This window comes from Crassostrea angulata, chromosome 5, assembly GCF_025612915.1.
Source record: "Crassostrea angulata isolate pt1a10 chromosome 5, ASM2561291v2, whole genome shotgun sequence".
Classification (NCBI taxonomy): Eukaryota; Metazoa; Mollusca; class Bivalvia; order Ostreida; family Ostreidae; genus Magallana; species Magallana angulata.
In genome coordinates, this window is record NC_069115.1 from 27,822,297 (window position 1) to 27,846,334 (window position 24,038).

At 32.4% G+C, this 24,038-nt stretch overlaps 1 protein-coding gene across 1 annotated transcript; it reads left to right on the top strand.

The window, feature by feature from the left end:
* The first annotated feature begins 117 nt into the window (after positions 1-117).
* On the top strand, positions 118-18,178 carry LOC128183848 (ras-related protein R-Ras2-like). Its single transcript, XM_052853026.1, has 6 exons — positions 118-258; positions 1,618-1,705; positions 11,806-11,908; positions 15,214-15,322; positions 16,507-16,625; positions 17,471-18,178. Exons 1-6 carry the CDS (start codon positions 160-162, stop codon positions 17,538-17,540), a joined length of 588 nt encoding a protein of 195 aa, XP_052708986.1. The 5' UTR covers positions 118-159; the 3' UTR covers positions 17,541-18,178.
* The last annotated feature ends 5,860 nt before the right edge of the window (positions 18,179-24,038 follow it).

The following is a 24,038-nucleotide window of genomic DNA, read 5'->3' on the forward strand; positions in this document are numbered from 1 at the left end:
TATAACTTATGTTTAAAGGGATTTATCTTTTTCTGCACGACAATCAGAAAAATATTGTATAGCTTTCGGATTACTCTTGGCAAATAAAAAGCAAAGAGGTATTCCGAATGATTCACTTCCGCCATTTTGCATTTTGACATGTAAACATTCACAGTAAATATGTCTAGGGATTCGAATAATTACAGTCAAAGCTACAGGCTTGTTGTCGTCGGTGGTGGCGGCGTAGGAAAAAGTGCACTCACAATCCAATTTATACAGGTAAAGTGTGTGTCTCGTCCCAGTATACTATCTGAGAGTAAGTTTGTGTGTCCCTCATTAAATGGGTGGTGATTCAGTGTGTGATTCACAAGTGCCTTTCTATTCCATTGTATAGCTAGGACTGAGAAATGACCAATTTTTGGATTGGTCAAAGTCTAGCAAACAAAAATTTATGAGAAAGGCCCATATTTTATTTCGTATAGTGACAGTGTCAAGTTAATTAAAAACAAGGATATATTATGTTTTAGAAATGATTCTCAATGATTTAGTCTGTGTGACATTACTTTTTATTGCATAATTGTCAATTCGTGTGAAAATGAATGATGGAAGTATAAACAATTTTTTGTTCAATGTCCCCAGCAATAAATCTAGATGATTTTAAAAAATACTTAAGGTTATGTAAAATATTTTTAATTAGTGTGTACACAATGTCAGAATATAAACTACAGCTACAGTGAAACACAGTTATGGCAAACATGCTTAGGGCAAATATCATTTATTGTGAAGTAATTCTTATTCCTTATAGCCATGATGATAGCTATAAATCATGATCTGATCTTTTTGCTATGTAATACAAATTTTAATCGTGTTTATATATATTACCAAATTAAATGTCTGTGACATCTCACTATAAGCTAGGCAACATTGTTTATCGTACATATGTAACTCTAGAGCTGCTGCAAATCCTTGTAGGTTTGGAAAAGAGTCAAAACTAATTTCAGTTACCAATGTATGTGTTGATACTCTTGGAAGTTTACATAAATGATGGATGTTGACACTATAGTGTGTATCTGAGCGAACTTAATCACTTAAAATATCAGTTATTATATTAGATAATAGGACTTCCTGAACCCACCTGAACCCATTCAGTCATAGATATTATGTAATTTAATGGTATATATTAAAAGAGATCACAACCTTAATGCCTTGCTCGACAGATACTCTTCAGATAGTCTTAGCATAAAATAAGGTAAAATATTTATAGGCCACTTAATTCTTTAAAAAAGGTTATATGCATTTTTTTCAATATGAAAAGTCTGCAAACAATAAGGCTTATTTTAAAATATCAAGATTTGCACAGGATGTATGCTTTGTAATGATAATACCATTTCAAGTAGCAAAATTAATTGGAATTTGATAGCTTTGAATAAAGGAATACCAACACAGCTGATTTCTCTCAATTCAAAAGCCACATGTTTCTTTTCAAAAACTGAGAAAAATCACTGTAACATGCACAAAGACAAATGTTTTCTAAATCTTTATGAATTGTCCTTGAGACTTCTATAGTATGCATGGATATGAATTGTTTACTTTTTTTTCTTGACCAGGGAGATTGATGTTGTATTCTCTTTGTTTCAGTCATATTTTGTAACAGACTATGATCCAACAATAGAAGATTCCTATACCAAACAGTGCGTCATAGATGAAGTAGTTGCAAGACTAGACAGTAAGTGATGCTAGCTAGTACTTAGTCTCTGCCACCAATCTACAATCCACTCTCAACATTTTCATAATGCGGGACAAATTATCCATTAGGGGATATTATTGTCACCCCCCCCCCCCCCATCCCAGGCCCCCCACCCCCAAACCCACTCCCACCGGCCTAGGCCCCTCAAAAAAAAAAAATCTGACTATTTTTGGCTCTTACTGTTGTTGCTATCAATATCAACATTTCTGTGTTAAGAGGGATGGTGTGGAAGGGGGGGGGGGTGTGTGGAAGGGGGGGTGTGGAAGGGGGGGGTCTATGACGGGATCCAGTTGTATATGCTAATTATGTAAAACTATTGATTGTTTTCAATGATAAATGTATTACATTTTTTAACGAATAATTTCATATTCAACAAAAACATTTTAGATGAATTTATTTACATGTATGTACTTGTAAATCTTCTTTGATATGATGACGATTTCTTACAGTATTCCCAGTTCCTTTTAAAGAAAGAGAAATGCATAAATTTACTGCACTGCTTCGATCAGCAAACAAAGAAAGCCTTATAGATAATTGTAATAATGGTGTAAATTAAAACTCAACATACTCAATGACAAAGTCACCATCAATATGCTTTGTATATATCAAAGAATAGGTGTGGCTGGGTTTTCTCATTGCAAAAATACAATGACATAAGGGCTTTGGGTATTGAGAGCTCCATTTCCTGTTCTTTGCATTGTGTAAGCTTCCTATCTGTAGTGTTTGGAGTGCGGATTCCATATTCATTGTATGTAAAGAAAGTGTCGGGGCATTTTGATGGAATTTTATTTTTTAATTAAACTTAATAAATGCATGTGTACATGCATTTTTATCTGCATGCACACATTGGACCAATTAACTATAAATTCTGTTATTCTTATCAAATCTGAGTCCTTAAAAAAGATGGATGATCAGAAATAGAACTTTAAAAATATTGAAAATTAGATTAATTAATGTTTAACAGAACATAGTATAGTAAACTGTTTAAATTATTTAAATGGAAATTTAACAAATATTTTTAATATCAAAGCTAAGGTCTATGCAGAGAGAATTATTATTTTTTTTTTTACTTTGTCATCAATGTTGCAGTTATGTGTTTTTTTGAAAGCCAGCGTTGATTAGTTAGCAACAGGTGGCTTTGTCAGGGAAAAAAAATTTTACTGAATGGCTTGCACAAAATGAACATCACGGTCTAAGGGAAATCAGGAACTATTTTTTTTATGGCATGAATGTATTGTATTTAAAAAGCAATGACAGGAAGAATTAAAAATTCATTGTTAAAAAAAAATTTGCCTTAAGTATTTTCTCAGCTAGTTTTTAAAATTTCATAGAACTACTTGATTGATATACTTGTACGTGTATTGTATAAATAGATACACAAACAAAAAATACAGAAGTAAAAGGTATATTTGCCAGATTTCTTTACCAATTACCATATGTTTATATAGTGTGAGGAAATTTAAGATCCTGTCAGTTTTTATGTCAATTTAAGTCAATTAAAAACAGGCATACTCAATACACATATGTATAAAGGCTATAAACTTAATATAGAATTAGTATTAGAATCCCTTTCACTGTTGAATAGAGCATAACGAAATATATAGGAATACATATTTTTGTCAGAGAAAAATAACTATTGGTAGGTTTTGATGGTAAAAATTGCAGAGACTTCTATGAGCCAGCTTACAAGTTTTAATTCTTGTTATAAAAAAAAATTCAGAGATCATAATAATTCAATTAAATAATAAAATTTTGGATGGGAGTGAAACTTTAGAACTATGTATCATGTGTGATTTCAATAATGCACAGGTACTGTATATAGAATATACCTTGTATAACGGAAATTAAAATCTTGATTATTGATTACAGTACTTAATATAATGTAAAGCTATAGGATTTTTAAAATTTTGTATTAATAGGTTGGAGGAGCGTACAACCTTTATATCAATGGGCTAGCTTCCTCATCCTTCTGTGTGAAACTATAGTAATTTACAGCATGTCACCTCTAAAATTTAATCTTCATTCCAAATTTCCTTTGAATTGCTTCCCAGTCATGGTTGTTTGGTTGTTGTTTTTTTCCAAGTAATTAATGCACAAATGACCGAATTTTTAATTATTTTTTAAAATTCCAAATATCTCATGATATTCTTCATGTTAATATGCAGCAAAAAAGTTTTAACTTTAATATGTGTACTAAGTTTAACTGTGCAAAATATGCATAATTATATATACATACGGTGAGAGCTACTTAAACTTAGAAAGCGAAATTGATGCAGTCAGTCAGTGGTGTACACGTTCTATTTAATCTAAGTAGGTTATAAGTGATTTTGAGATCTGAAACAAAACAAAGGGGACTGTGGTTAAAGTGGCCATTAGGGGCACTAGCTAAGTAAACAGTTGTAAATTCTCCTCCATAATTTGAATATTGCTGCAGTGGAAATTGAGATTGTGGCATGCACAAAATGTCCCACAACTTTTAAACAAAATTGCAGCCTCAATATTTCTTTCAGTTATTCCATTAATGTTTTATATAGATATTTTTTTTCCATAAAATTCTTTGAATATTTAACAAATAGGGGTGGGGTCATTATATTTTTTTTTATTCATCTGTGTTATTTAAATCAAAATTAATTTCAAAAAATCCTCCTTTTTATTTACTGGCAAAACTTAGTTTTAATCATTCATTTGTGAAGCCCCAGGCTTGACATTCTTGGAAAAGAAGAGGGGGAAAAAAAATCCTAGACATTAATGTGCAAATTATTTTACTAGTGTATATTTAGAATAAATACGGTGAAAGAAAAGTGAGATTTGTCATTAATGAATGTAAGAAATGTTTATATTTCAATGCACTCACAATATTTTTGAAAAAAAAAAAGTGGAAGTGATTTTGGGGGAAAGGGGACAATACATGTTGAATAAATTTTGAACTGCAAATCTCTTTCTCTCTTGAAATGAATGTGATGAGTATTATGCAAACAACTCTCTCTTTCTCCCTCTCTCTGTAGATTTTTAATTCATATGTGTCTTTCAAGAATGTGCTTCCTGTTATGACAGATTATAAAGATACCGTTAGCCTAAAAGAGGGTGTTCTTGAAACAATGTAACATATTCATCTGGGTCTCTTTGTATCTAGAATTTTCCTTGTGAGCTCTATGCCTCGTTTATAGCTATTATGTTTTCACAATTCTAGCATTTAAGATTTATTAATGTCTCTAGATGCCTTTAAATTGTCAACTAATCAAATTTTTAGAACCATTTAAAATTCAAAAAAGTTTTAACAATGCATTATGAGAAAACTTGGTCTTTGAAAATGGCTAAGATTAAAGAATAAAAATAATCAAACTGCATGCAGTTCTGACCATGATGCATTTTTAGCTCACCGAGACGAAGTCAAGGAGAGCTTATGCTATACCCTCGGCGTCGGCGGTGGCGTCGGCGTCGGCGTCCGGACCTGGTTAAAGTTTTTGTTGCAGGTCCTGTATCCAAGCTATTACTTGTCCTATCTTCACCAAACTTGCATGGATGATGCATCTGGACCTACTTATGGAATTGAAAGACTTGGATGCTGAATCTGGGTCCTAAATTTTAGATGCTGGAGGAGTTTAAGGTTGTTGGACCAGGTTAAAGTTTTTGTTGCAGGTGCCCTTTGATAGCAATATCTAAGTTACTGCTGGTCCGTACTTCACCAAACTTGCATGGATGGTGTGCCTTATGATACTGATGCACCAGACAGGCTTGAGTGCTGAATCTAAGCTATAGGTTTCGGATGTTGGAGGAGGTTAAGGTTTTTGGAGCAGGTTAAAGTTTTTGTTGCGGGTGCCCATTGATAGCAATATCTAAGTTACTACTGGTCCTAACTTCACCAAACTTGTATGGATGATGCATCTTATGATACTGATGCACCTGACAAGCTTGAATGCTGAATCTGAGCAATAGGTTTCGGATGCTGGAAGAGGTTAAGGTTTTTAGAGCTGGTTAAAGTTTTTGTTGCAGGTGCCCTCTGATGATTATATCTTAGTTACTACTGGTCCTAACTTCACCAAACTTGTATGGATGGTGCCTCTTATGATACTGATGCACCTGACAAGCTTGAATGCTGAATCTGAGCAATAGGTTTCGGATGCTGGAGGAGGTTAAGGTTTTAAGAGCTGGTTAAATAAAGTTTTTGAAACAGGTGCCCTCTGATGATTATATCTTAGTTATTACTTGTCCTTACTTCACCAGACTTCCATGGATGGTGTGTCTTATGATACTGATGCACCTGACAGGCTTGAATGCTGAGTCTGGTTTCGGATGCTGGATAAAGTTAAGTTTTTAGGAACAGGTCACATGTTTAATAGATGATAGTACTATTTCAAACTTGCATAGTTGATTTAACTGTAATATGAATGAATTGCAGAGGTAGCTTCAGATGCAGAGCTTGATCTCCATTATCAAGGATGCTAAAAATAAATCTTAGTTATTACAGGTCCTAACTTCACCAAACTTGAATGGATGGTGTGTCTTATGATACAGATGCACCTGACAGGCATGGATGCTGAATCTGAGCCATAGGTTGCGGATGCTGGAGGAAGTTAAGGTTTTAATTGCTAGTGCCCTCTGATGATGATATCTTAGTTATTACTGGTCCAAACTTCACCAAACTTGCATGGATGATGCGTCTTATGATACCAATGCACCTGATGGGCTTGAATGCTGAATCTGAGCCATAGGTTTCGGATGCTGGATGAGGTTTAGTTTTTAGCTCACCTGAGCTGAAAGCTCAAGTGAGCTATTCTGATCACATTTTGTCTGTCGTCCGTCTGTCCGTCTGTCCGTCCGTCTGTCTGTCTGTCCGTCTGTCCGTAAACTTTTCACATTTTCAACATCTTCTCAAGAACTACTAGGCCAATTTCAACCAAACTTGGCACAAATCATCCTTAGGCAAAGGGGATTCAAAGTTGTGAAAATTAAGGGCCACACCCGTTTTCAAGGGGAGATAATTAGAAATTAATGAAGAATTTCGAGAAATTTTCAAAAATCTTCTTCTCAAGAACCAGAAAGCCAGGAAAGCTGAAACTTGTGTGGAAGCATCCTCAGTTAGTGTAGATTCAAAGTTGTGAAATTCATGACCCCCGGGGTAGGGTGGGGCCACAATGGGGGGGTCAAAGTTTTACATAGGAATATATAGAGTAAATCTTTAAAAATCTTCTTCTCAGAAACTAATCAGCCAGGAAAGCTGAAACTTGTGTGGAAGCATCCTCAGGTAGTGTAGATTCAAAGTTGTGAAAATCATGAACCCCGGGGGTAGGGTGGGGCCACATTGGGGGGGGGGTGTTAAAATTTTACATCGGAATATATAGAGTAAATCTTTAAAAATCTTCTCAGAAACTAATCAGCCAGAAAAGCTGAAACTTGTGTGGAAGCATCCTCAGGTAGTGTAGATTCAAAGTTGTGAAAATCATGATCCCTGGGGGTAGGGTGGGGTACAATGGGGGGTCGAAGTTTTACATATGAATATATAGAGTAAATCTTTAAAAATCTTCTTCTCAGGACCTAATCAGCCAGGAAAGCTGAAACTTGTGTGGAAGCATCCTTAGGTAGTGTAGATTCAAAGTTTTGAAAATCATGATCCCTGGGGGAAGGGTGAGGCCACATTGGGGGGTGGGGTGTTAAAGTTTTACATAGGAATATATAGAGTAGATCTTTAAAAATCTTCTTCTCAGAAACTAATCAGCAAGATGATTCTTTATAATTAATAAGACTTTGGCTCCAGGACAATTCCTTGGCCTCACAAGAAGGTTCAGAGTTTGATGCAGCTAAATATCTTATATATAAACAATTGTAAAGGATCTTTTTGAGAACTGCAATACTCAACATGTGATATGACTATAAAATTGAAGCAGGCAGCTATTTTTTCATTAGAATCTTTTTGTATTACTGTATTGAGTTATTGCCCTTGATTTATTGATTCTTGATTATTTTAATTAATGCATCCACTGTTAACCAATTATTGTGATGATTATTTTTATACAATAATAAATATTCAATGTATATAAGTTGTTCTGCATAAGTAGTTTTGGGTTAGGCCGGATTAGTTTGTTTATTTTTGATTTCCAATTTTTAGATACTATGAATTATTTTAGGCCGGCACCTGTATAGGGACAGTGTCTATTGTATTTTGACGAGCGACTGTTTGGGGTTAAACTTGAACAAGTAGGGATAGATTGAGTGTGTGGACACCCCTGCTCTATCTAATCTTTGTGTTTTCTAACCTATGATACAGAGTGTGCGGTCATTCCTGCCCTGTAGCACATGTATACAAGTGTGCGGTCATACCTGCTTGTGGTGATTGCGGCGGAGCACTTGTGTATGGTCATCCCTGCTGGTGTTCTGGCCTTTCTAGCGCGCGTGTGCGGCACTCCGTGCTTGCGTTAGGTTGAGCTGTTGGCGCAAGTGTGCGATCATCCCTGCTTGCGTTATCCCTGCTTGGGTTAACATTGGTACCTGTTGAGTTGCGTATGTGTGGTCATCCCTCCCTGTGTAATGTTGAGTCCCTATATATGTGCAGGAGCGGTGATTAAAGTCTGCTCTAGTAAATATTGGCAGCAATCAGGGCTATCCGAGTTCCAAGGAGGAAAAATGGATTTTATTAATGCAGGATCTACATGTATTATTGTACATTGTCCAGATTGTTTGTATTATGACTCCATTAAGCTGACTTTATCATTCCTATTGTTCCTCAGGTGAGCGATGTGGCCCATGGGCCTCTTGTTTGGAACAGGTCACATGTTTTATAGATGATAGGTTGCATAGTTGATTTAACTTTATTATAAATTAAATGCAGAGGTTGCTTCAGATGCAGAGCCTGATCTCCATTATCAAGGATGCTAAAGAAATCTCCTACCTCACTCAAACCAGCTCGATAGATAGATGTGTTTGTTGATAAATGATATAACATGATTTCTATGATATAGTTTTGTATGATATGAAACAATATAGTTTGATATGATACAATATGATATCATATGTTATATTATAAAAGTTATACGATACGATATGTTGTTATACTTTCATGTTAAATACTGAAATCTGATTGGTTAAGACGCAGTTAATAATATTTACTATTACCCTCAGCGTTAGCAACGCACTTGGCAACGGGTAACATTAAAAAATGTTACATGCGCGAAAATTATGCGCGTACGGTTCGCTGTAGAATTCACGTTATTCCTATATAAAAGCAGTAAAATTTTCTTAAAAATTTTTAAAAATACATTCAGTATAACAAAATAAATAGTGCCTGTTTGGGAGGATAACAGTTGAAATTGACACCCCTCGAAAACCATTGTCATCCTCCGCTTCGCGTCGGTTGACAATGGTTTTCTCGGGGTGTCAATTTCAACTGTTACCCTCCCAAACAGGCACTATTTATATAATATTGTATCTTTTTTTTTTTTTATGATATTGTATCATGATATTGTTATGTATAGTATTGTATATTATGATACAATATTGTATAATATTATATTGTATTTTTAATTTATTATTTTATCACATGATACAATTACATAAGATATTGCAAAATATTATATTGTATCCTATGATACAATATTGTATATTCTATAATATTGTATCATACAATATTGTATAATATGATATTGGTTTCAGTAATATAGAATTATATCACATGAAATTGTATTATATGATATTGTAATATTATATGATATTGTATCATACGATTTTGTATGATATGATATTGGTTTTTATGATATATTATCATATCACATGAAATTGTATTATATGATATTGAAATATATATTATTGTGTCATATGATACAATATGTATAATATAATAATGTATTTTATAATATTTTACTTTGTTATACTTTCATGTTAAATACTGAAATCTGATTGGTTAAAACGCAGTTAATAATATTTACTATTACCCTCAGCGTTAGCAACGCACTTGGCAACGCTTCGCGTCGGTTGACAATGGTTTTCGAGGGGTGTCAATTTCAACTGTTACCCTCCCAAACAGGCACTATTTATATATTATCACATGATATTGTATCATTTGATAAGATACAATGTTGGAATCAAATTATATTGTATTATATGATATAATATCATATAATGTATCAAATATGTTTCAGTGTCATTCAATACAATATCATACTATATTATACAATATAATATCATGTTTCAATGTTATGATGTATTATGTAATATGATATTGTAATATAATACTATATTGTATAATATTTTATGATATTGTATTATGTGATCAAATACAATAAGGTATAACACAATACAATGTCATATTATACGTTACAATATCATATATCATTATTGTTTATTACGGTATTTTATTGTATTATATGATATATATTATAAATATGACATGATGCAATATTTAATTTTATATCATTGTATTGATTAACATATGAACATATGATTATCATAAAAAGTTTTATCAGATGATATACGATATTTTGTCAAAACAGAATCCATGAATATCCAAGATCATAAAGTATGATTTTCATATAAAATGATAAAGGTGGTCTTATGTAGGTGATGTCTCATAAGGGTGATGCTCTGTCTCGGTGAGCTTAGTAATCTATGATTACCTATGTTTCACCTTACATTTAAATACATGTAAAGCTTTCAATTTATTTTTATGCCCTCAATTGTTCTCAAACAGAATCGTTTTTTTTTTCTTCTTCTAAGCATTTGAAAAAATACTTTCGCTAGCTGCCACATTGTATCCACTTGACAAATGTTATCTTATGCTGAACAAATATTACATTTCCTTTTCCTTAAACACTTTCAATTTTTTTCTAGCAATGTAAACTGCATTTTCAAAAATGAACGCACACACACAGGGAGAAGGAATTTGAGATATTTATGAGCTTACCAAGCTGGATATTAATATGGAGTTTGCTAGTTGAATAGGATTGAAAACATGCCAAACAGGCAGTAATTAAAAATTATGAAAAAAGGATTTCGAATTTAAAAAGAAAATAATTGAAAGCTAAGTAAACATGTATATCAATGCGATTCGAATGCATACATGAAGCATTTAATATGCTTTGTCAAAAATGTGCATTGTACTATCATAAACAGTGCTTAGCACTCCAATGACCTTTGTAACCCCCCCCCCGTCCAACTCCAACACTTTAGGGAGGTGTTGGTTTGGTGAACCACATTCCCCCTCCACTCCCTCCCGGGGCTCCAACAACCCTCCCTCCACTCACCAACCGCCATCTCAAAAAATTGTTGATACATTCTCAAAAACCTTCTGAAATATATTATGCATATTTGCCATATACAGTAAAACTTGGTTATAGTGAAGTCCTAGGGACCAATGGAATTACTTCGTTATATCAGTTATTCTTTATATGATCCATATAACGAATTCATAATAATATCTATAGCGAATTAACTATATATGTTTTCTTTCACCAGACTATAATTTTTGCTACTGGAGGCTTAAAATAAAAATTCATTACTTTGATACCTTTAATAATCCGATTGTGATTTCAAACTATTTTGTTAACTCGTAGTGCAAACTTTTTTTTAACTGTAAAGAAATTTGTTATAAAGGTGTTAAATTTCATTAACATTTACCTCTATGGGACTCAAAATCAGTTCGTTATATCCGTAAATTCATTATATCCGAATTCGTTATAACCGTAAAATTTTGCAAAGATTTGTTAAGAATTTTACTGGGGACTAAAAAAAACTTTGCTATATACCAAAATTCGCTACATCCGTGTTCGTACTAAACGAGTTTTACTGTACTACTTTATAGATCTTTGACTTTTAGTTGTTGAGTAAAAAATAATGATTCAGTGTAATTCAGACAGAAAATACTGGAAATGTATTATGAAAATTGCGCAGTGAAAACATTTTAAAAAGGTATAATAGTACCACTTATCATCTCATTCCAATCCAACCCATACCCTATCCCTGCAAAAATGCACACAGACATATTTAAAAAAAAAAAAAAAAAAGCAACAAATTTTTGTGCTCTGTGGAAATTTTTTAATTCTTAATGAACTTGGTATTATGACATAAATTTACCATTTTTTGTATTGCAGTTTTAGACACAGCCGGACAAGAAGAGTTCTGCGCCATGAGGGAGCAATATATGAGATCAGGGGAGGGGTTCCTACTGGTGTACTCTGTTACAGACAGGGCAAGGTATGTAAACAAAACAAAGAAGTATATGAGGTTAGGGGAGGAGTTCGTACTTGTGTACGCAAGGTATGATAAAACAATAAAAGGAGAGAGGTCCATGAGAGAACATGTTTTTGTGTCGGGGGGGGGGGGGGGGGGGGGAAGGGGGGATGGTTTGCAGTTTTGTTTCTGAGGAACAAAATATTGTTGAGTTTTTTGTGACTTATGACTTATGAGTTTGAAGAGTTGCTTAATAACTTCTAAAATTGAGTATGTTAAGCGTTAAGTACCGGTATTCCTTGGGTGAAGTCTCGTCCAATTTTTTTCCTTTTCGTTTTTTCCTCAAAAATCACTATTGATTATATTAATTTTTTTTGAAACATTTTAATTAATGATTCAAATTTTCAAATTAAAGAGGTTCTTTTAAGCACAAATGCATATATTAACCAAATTATCCCAATTTCCTTATGCTGGCTTGGTAAGGCAAATTTAGTTCATATCAGACATATCTAATTCTTGACCAAGTTTTCTTAGACTAGTTCATCTGTTCATACCGTTTAGAACCCTTGACTATTTAATCTTGAGGTACAGTGTTCATGAACTTGGAATTGAAAAAAGGGGGAACCAGGACTTTGGTATTTCTGCCATTGCAGAGCTAGCCCATGCAACCGTCTTCAAAGAACTGCTAACCTATTGCATGTATTTATAAACAATAAATAAAATGCTTTCTTTGGTGATCCAGTGGGATATGAAGGTGGCCACCTTGCAAAAAAAAAAACAACCAAAATACAAAGTTAACGGGTAATATAAATTTTTTCTGCAATGATCGCTACCTTCACAAGACGTGCATGAATCACCAAATAAATCCTTTTATTGTTTATGTTTACATCTTTCTTTTAATAAATTGATTGTACTAAAAAGTAACTTAAATGAACTAAATTACTGTTAATGTACATCAGTACGTTAGCTAAGCGAAACGGCCAAATTGTCTCCTATGGGAATTTGAGTCTGACATCATCATCATTTCCTGCAATCCCTGATTTTTCTTAGGTCTCTGTAGGTTTCGACCAATCGATGAATTGGGCGTGTAGATTTCAGTCTGGCTGTTTCTATAGAGCTATGAATTAACTACAACTTTCCGTACGAAATAGAGGCAATCATACTCGGTAGATGTAAATATATATGTATCTATGCATGTACCTGTACAATATATGTATTTGAAATTCATAGGTTGCATAAAAAGGGAAACTGGTCATAGGATCATGAAAAAAACTTTTAATAGATTAAGTAAAGTCTATGTTCCAGTATTTCATCAAATGCTGAATATACATCATGGATCAGCAAACATGATAAGGGGACAGATTTATTGTTAGGTTTAATTGAATAAATTGCTGTTTACACTGTATTTTAGATTTTAGTAAATGAGGTGGGTGTCTGTGTGTTTATCAGTCAGTCCACAGTGATATTAGTTAGTACCGTAGGTGTATTTGGTGGAGGCCAGTGTAAGTGTTTGCCACTACTTGTACTAAGTGCCTGTAGGACTTATGCTTGCACATGTAGCACTACAAGGACAGAGTGAAATAGGGAGCCCAGTAGTGAAATAATGGTTTCAGATTAAGTACTTAGTACTCTGTTTCAAGGCTGAGAAAAGCTGCTACATAATTATAAGTTCTCTCTCTCTCTCTCTCTCTCTCTCTCTCTCTTTCTCTCTCTCTCTCTCTCTCTCTCTCTCTCTCTCTCTCTCTCTCTCTCTCTCTCTCTCAGCCTGGTCCTTGAAATATCAAAGCAACAATGAAGTCAATTGTAAGTTATAAAAAAAAAAATCAGTGGGTTTTTATTTTTCGTTTTTTATAGCTACAGGTTAAGGCCATCTCACATCAATTCTTCCTTGTTGTTTTCGGTAAATGTAAGATTTGTAGCAGTTAAAGGGTGCTACCGGTACACTCAATAGTCTTGGCTATATATATGCAACTTTAACACAGGTCCTTTTACATGAGGAAAAAGTGAGGTCACTATGACCTGTTTAATATGTTTTAAAAATAATCGCAGAGAAGGAAAAACATAAAATGTATCAGTGGCGGGGCATTAAATTTATATCGTAGTACCAAGAAGTATGATCTTATTGTGTCCTGTTGTCAAGGTCAAATGTGATCAAATTGCATTGTAGAAAGTTGTTGTATCGGTCGAATAGGTTACAATAATATGTAAGGATATATATGAAAGGATGTAATATGGTGTTCATAAATATATCAGTGCAATGATCCAACGTTCAAATTATTTAATATGTATTTTATTTGTTCCATTGTAAGACTCTCAATTTTAATCCATTAAAAAAATTAATTTTTTTTGGGGGGGGGGGGGGGGATGGTGGATTGTATTTCATGAATATTAGCAGTATTTGAACATCTTTGATATTTAACAGGAATTTTTAATACATGTATTTCCAACATTTCCAACAACTGAAAAATAAAAAACCAACAACGCCCTTATGAAAACCATGACACAGTATCTATTTTAGAGGAAGTTTAAAAGTATGAGCGATTCAAAATCCATGTGGTACTTTGGATGTTTCAAGATGTTTCTCATGAATACAATTGTACTTTTATGTCTGAAATAGTGTCACTCTGCGGTTGTACAGATTTAGTTTATATTAATAAATTCTGAAGGATTTCTTTCCACATGTTGCAGAAACAATTGCAAATATAATTGCCAGGTGGAATGCCGTGACTGTCCCTGGTGCATGCATGAGGAAGATCTGACCATTTTATTTTGCAAAACTACTTTCGTAATTTTGATTTATTTAGCAACAACAAAAGCATGTTTGTAATGTTCTTGTTCTTGAATATACCGTCATATTTTTATGGGTATTTATTGTCAAAACAGTGACTGAACTGTACGTAGTTTGATGCGAACCAATTATGACTTAACATACTTTTTAAAGAATTATGTCAAAGAAAGTCAAGTAATACATGTACATACATGTATATATATACTTTTGAAGCATAAAATTTTTCATGGGAGCAAAATTTTGTTGATTTCTGATGAGAACTGGGTATGTTGGCCGTTTGTTGGGTATATTTAGATATGTGCTATTCAAATACTGTGGTTTCATTATTATTCAAGGGTATCAATTTTTGTGGATAAAGCAAAAATAACAGTTTCAAGGATATGTAAATTCGTGGCCAATGATCAATGAACATTTTATTTCATGGATAAACTTTACAACGAAATCCACAAACATTGGTATTCAACGAATATTGATGAAACCACAGTAAAAAAAAAAAAACTATCAAAATAAGCATTCCCCAAACATTTGCTTCTTGTTGCAGTTTCAACGAAGCCTACAAATTCCACAAACAGATTCTCCGTGTAAAAGACCGGGAGGAGTTCCCCATGATACTGGTGGCGAATAAAGCGGACCTGGAACACTCGAGGATGGTACGTGTGCTGATTGTATCTTAATAACTTTACATTCATAAATGAATTGATTACGCAAATATGATAATAAATTATATTGGTTAATTAAGATAAGTTACCAGAAATCCAGACTAGTCATAATTAAAGTTATGCAGTTACATAACAGTTTAACATGTCCAGATGAATACCAAATTTTGTCTTATTTATTCGGTAGGTTACATTTATACAGATTCCAAATGGATGCTGAATTTTGTCTTATTGAATTAGGAGGTTATATTTATACAGATTCCAGATAAATACTGAATTTTGTCTTAATGATTCAGTAGCTTACATTTAGTATACAGATTCCTGATAAATACCGAATTTCGTTTTTATTGATTCAGTAGGTTACATTTATACAAAGTCCAGATGAATACGTAGGTAACTGATTGAGTAGACCAGTTATGCATTCACAGTTATACAGGGTCCAAATAAAAACAGAACTGGTGATTATGCAAGAAGTTTTCAATATTCAAGTTGAAATACTTGAAGATAGTTTTCACACATAAGTAACTAGATATGTTTTAAATAAACACTCACAAAACACTAAATTTTTTATTAAAAATAAGGAAAACACTCATATAATATAATCTATCTGACAATAATATGTCCATTATGGTTTTTATTTTTAAAAAGCCAACGTTGAACTGAACCATTGTAAATATGCATGTTTACATGTATTTGCATGTGCATACTGCACAAATGTAAACACAATTATATATTAACCAAAGTTTGAGAGAGTTAAGACCAAATAGACTTAAAAATACCGGTACCGTGTTCTTTGAGCTATCAGTAATCATAGTCCATTTAGCTTTATACAGTAAAACAAGGTTAGAGCGAACACGCTTATAATGAATTGACACTTACAGCGAAGTGAATTTCATTCCCCGTGGTAAACTTGACGGATATAACGAATTACGCTTATAACAAAGTAATAATGCCCCTCCCTGTGACTTTGTTATAACCGTGTTTTACTGTATGTATTATGTTCAAGAATTATCAGAATTGAGCTTTTTGGTAATGTTAATTTCCCTAGTACATATATGTAGTATGCCTTACGAAAACAATGATACATGTATGCATACAAGTTAAAATTGATACTTTGATGTTTCAAAAATTGCAATTTTGAGAAAATACATATATATTTAATAAGATTTTTTTAACAGGTTACAAGAGAGGAGGGACAAGAACTCTCAGCTCAGTTGAAGATAAGTTATATTGAAGCAAGTGCCAAAGTCAGGATGAATGTAGACAAAGCTTTCTATGATCTGGTTAGAATTATTAGGTAAGTGGCTCAGTGTTCGGCAGGATGTAGAACCATTTTAACGAGAGCTTGGACTTTGGGTAGTTATGTCAAACAGCAGTGTGACGTAGGCCTGTCTATTTCATTGCTGGACAATCAGCTATGGCTCTTTGAATTCAACAAGATCTGTCTGGCTTTCGAGCTAAGACTATGCAACGGTGCATATTTTGCTTGAAACTAGTGTCATTTTTATCTTGTTTTGATGCAAGAAATGATAGCTACGTTGTACCGAAAGTCCAAGGTCTTTTTAAAATGGGTGTATAAGCCCACTGTTTCAATGAAGGCTTTTTTGAAGGTTAAGGCTGACTCTCTTCTACGATAAAGAGTTCTGGCTCTGGAACTGTAAAACTTTGATGAAGTCGCTTTTTGATCCCAATCTGTGACTTATAAAGTAGGAACATATGTACACAATTGAAAAGTGTGAGTTCAAAAGTGACTTGGTCTCAGTTTTATTGTCCGAGGGCATGATCTCTGTATTTTGATGGCGTTAATTCTATATTTTGATTTAATTCATAATGCAAATTCATATGAATGTTTGTCACAGATACAATGACTTCAGATGACATTTTAATTACACTTGGCTCTGCTGAACAATGCAAAAAATAAAGGCATTGCATAGGAACTTTGAATTTTAAATTCTGTATTAAGGAGGAAACTGTAAATTTCAATCAAATTATTAATTAAGGACACATGTTTGAAGTTTCTGTGTATAAATGTTCATTACCGTATATCTTCTACCCAAATATATATGGCATCATAATTATAAATAACAATTGTATATTTGCTCAATGATATTTCGATCAAGTCAAGTGTAATTTTTTTTGCAGGCGGTTTCAAGCTAATGAAAGTCCACCAGTCAAAGCGCCTAAACGAAGTAAAAAATGCACAATTTTATGATCGAAAATGTTTTATTTCCTATATTATTTATCTGGATATATTATCTGACTCTATACACAAAAGAAGCAAAGCTTTGATGTGTAGTACACATGTGCTGTCAGCCTCAGTTTGGTGATGACAATCCAGTTCCTGGTCATCTGTGTGTTTGAAAGCTGCATTCTCCTCAATGTTGTTGGTTTAGCTTCAAGCAAGAGTTTACTTAACTCTGACAATTAGTGCAACATAATGCTGTTATTGTTTTGCTGTAAATGTCATTATAATTCATGTCTGTATTATATGAGATGAAAATGTTTTCATTTTTTTAAAAACTCTCCATCTCCATAGATGATATTTGAAAGAACAAAATAGATATTTACCGGTATATTGAGATGATAAAAAATTATATCTGAGAATTAAATGCTTTTTACAGTGTATCTGATGTAAAAAAGGCCTACCTCTGAAAGTAGTACCTCAATGTGAAATGAATACTGCATTATATATAAAGGTTTCTTATGGCATAAGTTTTTATTTGATAATCAGTCAAAATGTACACAATAAATTAAAAATGTTACCCAACCCAGTTGCATACTTACCAGCAATATACTGTTGCTGTCAATGAAAATTTGATAAATATAGTTCACTAAATGATTTCTGTTTATGTTAATCTGTTTATGAAAATTAATATGTACACAATACTGTAAACCAAATTTTATTAGCGTGTGCAATCTTTACTTCACAATTTACAAACTAATTTTTGGCAATTAATTAATTTTTGCAATGGAGCCTTAAAATGTTGATAATCTTAAACAAATACCTGGTATATAAGGAATAAAAAAATCCAAAAAAAAATCCCAAAACTTGTTTACTGCAAGAAATATTTGCAATGCTGTGTTTCTGTAAATTGTGAAATTTTCCTGCACACAAGTGAAAGTTGGTTTACTTTATTGGAATCAAACTGATTTCCTTCTCAGTTCAAGATTTAAAATAGTTGATTTGTTATACCAATTCTTTTGTCAGAATTGTTGTTTTTACTTTTTTTAAAAATTATATATGTGCAACACCAATGGTATGAGCTTATTTTTGACACTTAACAGCAAAATTGATATTCATGTCAAATTTTTGAGAAGTTGATATTCTGAATCATAAAATGAGACTATCACTGTATATTGTATGTCAATCAAATATGATTGTTGTAGGGTTTTTTTTTTATACAGACATGTATAAAAAAATATTTTTATTTTTGCTTCGATTCTTATTTCAAATCCCACAACAAAAATTATATTGTATGCTCTTTGTATCATCATGCATTCCATAATTCAATTTTTTTTTTGTGTATACAATTAACTTCTTGTGAATTTTATTTTTTTAGAGGTAGATGTTTTGTTGTTAGAATTTAGAAGAAAAAAAAATTATTTGGTTGACTTAAAGTAGTATTTTAAGTGTAGAAATTCCACAATGAAATCTTTAATTCTACAATCTGCTGCCCTTTTATACTGCTTACCTATGTTGTTTGAGCTCTATTTATTTATACTTAGTTGTATTTAGATTAGGATTTCAAACATGCTATCAGAACAGTAAATGTTTTTTACACTTAGCAAAAAAAAAACCTGACCTTCAATCATGCATTATTGAATAACTTTTATTTTTTTTTTAAATCTGGTGAAATTTGAGGTTTGGTTGGCAAGTTGTCGAATGAAGGAAATATGTGCAGAACTCTCTGATACTTTTTAATAATTATTTATATTCAGTAGCATGAAACTGAAGCTATTATGATGAACATTGAAGATTTTGGTTTTTTTGCACTTAAATGATACTGCATGTAATATACATGTATTAGGTAAAAAAAGAAAATGCATGAAAATTAAGTTATTCCCTGAATATAGAATGGCAATACACAATCTAATTTACTTGCTTAATATTCTCTTGGTTTTTGTTTTTTTGTACTTTGAATTATTTTTTGCATGTTTTTACAAAAAATTTGGATTATTATCAGACTTAATGTGAAAAAAAGATGTCACACTTATTCTCTGTGAGCTTAAAACATGTTGAATGTAACCGATCTCTTAGAATTCATTGAATGAAACAAGCAGAATTTAATAAAGTGCTAGAGTGGTTTTAGTGAAGATATATATTTTTTGCTTATTTCCCCCCATATAACTTCTGAAGTCCTTTATTTCATTATTTGATATATTTTTTTGAATTGTATTTTGTATGTTTTATTTCTTGTCTTTTACAGATAATCTCCTTTTTGTGGGAGAGTAATTATCATTATCTAGATTGTAGTAAAAACTTTTGCAGTAGATGGCCACATAAATTTGCATAATGTTAATTTACCAAAGATTTTCATTTGGGGATGACTTTTAAAATATAAAAAGAATCCATATGTTTGTGATAAAAATGGGTAAAAAAGGTTTAAACTGGTTGACCATCAGTCAATCTTCATACATCATTTTCCTATAACACTTACAAATCTTTTTATTATAATGCCCCCCCCCCCCCCCCCCCCCCCCCCCCCCCCCCCCCCGAAGAAGGGAGGGAATATTGCTTTGCTACTGTCCGTCTGTCTGGGAATTACATTTAGAATACAGATTTATCAATCTAGGTCAACTTTGATATTTGATCGAGCAATTTTCGACAGAGTTATGCCCCTTGGACTGAAAAAAAAAATTCCACTTATTTGCAGTTTCTGTTCATTTTCTTCGCAGAGGTTGCACATATTGAAATGAAATTTAGTATACATATTTATCTTATATATCAAGTTTCAGTTTGATTACAATCGAGCAATTTTCAACAGAGTTATGCCCCTTTGACTTAGAAAAATTCCAATTATTTGCAGTTTCCATTCATTTTCTTCATGGATGTTTCCAAGGGAGGGAGGGCATAAGTGTTTCACAAACATTTTTTGTGTTCATTTTTTCATGCAAGAGCCTACTAAAAATGAAAATGTAGTTTTGAGGAACAAATAATGTAGATTACATGCATCAGGAAGCTGGTTTTAAATGGAGAAATATCAATTTAACAAAATACATTTTTGAAAGTTGTGGGCACCATTACTATATCTGTCATTGAGCTGACAATGTTGTAATCCTTTAGCAGATTTACAAAATACAGGTATATCTATGCATCAAAAGGCTGTAGAAATTACATAAACACATTTTTACTAGTATATAACGTCTTTATTGTTTTTCAAATGAATTATTGTTGCTAATATATTCAAACAATGTAGAGAAGAGCAAACAAACTAGTCACTGTTGATTTTTTTCCAGTTTTGTTTTCTTTGTGTTACTGATGATAATCTTGCTTCATTATTTAGTGTTAATTTATTATTGGTGTTTTCTCTTTTTATGTCCTTTTGTCTATTTATAAAACTTTGTTCACATAGTCAGCTATATCTAGAGTTTAGATATGTGTTAATTATTTCTATTTATGAGTCTAGCTGTGTGGGACATTTTTTTTTAACACCTAGGCTGTTCTAAAAAGTATCATTTACATATGATTTTTTATTCTGTAATGTCTGCATGACTCAATTCCATCTTAAAAGTCTTTTTTCTTTACCTAATGCCCGGTTTTACAATATTTAACAGAGAATATATTGATAAGTGTAACCCTTGGTCACTAACCCATTTATAATGACGGATAATTTTTGTATCAATTCCATAGTCACAAATGACACACAGTATCAATGATAAAGCTAGAAAAAAAAAACAAACTCAGACACGGATTAAATGTGTCCAAAAGAGTGAATTTGGAAACTAAATGCAAAATTTGTCCTTATTAATCAGAGTTCAATTACTGTTGAAATTGTTTGTGACCATAAATCATTTGTTTCATTTAAAAAAAAAAAAACCTCAAAATATTTTCACTTATGTGGCTGATTATTGTGAAGACAAGAAAGAATCAATATTTGTTCAAGATTTTCTGTACTTTATTTTCCAGATGGTGTTAATTCGACATCCTGTAATTCCTACCTGTTAATGTTTGCACTTGTTAATAAGATGATTATTTTGGCAACCAGTTGATATATCCATTGTATGGTACTGGATGCTGAAATTAAGCAATGATATGTGTATATTTAGAAAGTAGTTCATATCTCTCTCTCTCTCTCTCTCTCTCTCTCTCTCTCTCTCTCTCTCTCTCTCTCTCTCAGTATTGTATAGTTATTTTTCAGAAGAAACAAAATTATGTGCTACTCAGAATTATTTTCATATTAAGTATTGGTATGACATAATTTTGTTTTGATTAAAAATAACTAATAAAAGATGATAGATTGATAGATGGGTGGTGTCCTGTGTCATTATCAAATATTCCAGATATATTGAAAAACATTATTGAGGGGAGGGTGCACATTCTTTTGAAAACATAATATGTTCATGATTAGAGCCTTTATCTGTTTTTAGTGCTTCAATATCTTTTCATACATTTTCCCATGTACAGTATGAGAATCATTTACCTGATACTTTTCCCCCTTTTTTAGGTCAGTTTATTTAGTTTTCATTTAACTCATTATTTTTTTTATATTTATTCTTCAGTTGACAATCAGTTTTTGTGCAAATCAAACACTTCTTTACATGTTTATATCTTCATCTATGACTAGAAACTCAATGCATAACAAAAAGTCATTGACGTGGTTTTAGAAGATAATGCAGTTGTTTACACCATATACTGTTTATTATGCATTTTGTGTGGAAAGATTAAAAGCTGTACAAAAAAAGTATGGGAACATAATACATAGCTAGGATTTTATATTTTCTTTGAGGCATGAATACTGATTGCCAAAAATGGCATCAAATTCCAATTGAATTGTCAAATATTTTTGGAATTTAAGATTTTCTTCTTGGGAGCATATATATACATGTTTGTAAAGTACTTATAATCCTACTTTACATTTTTTTTTTTAAATGTTTGTTAATGATATTTTTGATAAATTAATTGTTTGTTGTGCATCATTACATTCGTGCTTTTTAAAGGCCTATTTCTGTATGCAATATTTGTGTGACTGTCCTGATTTCCTTCAGTTGTGGGAGTTGTCTCTCTTTTTCAAATGTGAAAAACTGGTATGATTTAACTTCCATATGTTTCCTGAATATATGCTTTTTGAGTGGATGTCTGTCAACTTATTGTGATCTGATATCATTTATTTTATAAATAAAGCGTTATATCTACAATTCCAATAAGAGTTTGGTTATTTATGAATCAATTGTTACAGTAAATCTACTGTACAGTATATTCTGTATAAGGAATAAAATGTTATTGATATAAAGTAAATAATTAGGTAAAATACGAGTGGAAATAAATAGATGTATGTAATATAAATTATATCTTATGTGAACGAATTCTATTCACAATATTGACAGATATTGGTGTGATGATGAGAGAGGGATGGATGACGATTGTCTTAATTTCCGCTGAAAGAGTTGTACATTGGTTGAATATAGAAATATTTTCAGCATTATTTACGCTGCACAATTTAAAAATCGTGAACTGTCGCAACTTGCTCTATAATCGTATAAGTTGGGTGCCATTATTTTCTGGATATGCATTCGCTTAACGATATATATTTCGAAAACGTTTATTCATGTCCTTTAATTCTGTATTTTAAGTCAACTGAGTAGCTCGGGTTACACATTGCTCTTTGTCATTGTCCTTCGTCATCCATAAACAGTTTTCAATTTTAACCTGAAAGTTCTGAACAACAACAAACAGTCTAATTGTTGCCGTTTCTGTGTCAAGATTCTTTAGGATAGGATGAAGTACAGAGTAAATTTTATTGCATTAACTCACAATAGGTCTCCTGTGTGGAACTAAATGAAAAATGCCAATTTTTGTTTTTAAAAATGTTTACTTTCACTCGAAGGAGAAAAACCAAATGCATAAAACTCTGTATGGTTATACTGTCTAGGAAGCTTTTACCAACAAAACAATTGAAAAATTTATTCTTGGCCCGTTGTTCATATGGCCTTATAGTTTCATTGAACGTTAGACATTTTCATTTTACTCTTAGTCGAATGATGAAAATTAACAACGCCTCAGTTATAACTTCATAGAGCTCTCAATTTACACTGTACAATTCGTTGTCCCTGTGGTAAGGGGGGGAAAGCCATAGGTTGGGGAAAACATGGCTCTCAGCCGATTAAATCTTCGAAAAAAAGTTCTACTCTCAAACGTGTACATGTGTGATATATTCACATCGACATTCTTTGTGATGTCAATGAATGAAGTTTTCTACCTATAAATCGTGTTTGATGTTCAATCATAATTGAATATTTACATCTACAAAGTATTATTCCCTCTATTTTTACGGAAACTTATAGTTATTTAATTCATAGCTCTATAGATAGAAACAGCCAGACTGAAATCTACACGCCCCGTTTATCGATTGGTCGAAATCTACAGCTGCTGAAACTGATAAGAAACTGACAGGACAGATATAGACACGCCCTGTTTATCGATTGGTCCAAACTTACAGCGACCTAGAAAAAAATCACGGACTGCACGAAATAATCATGACGATGTCAGACT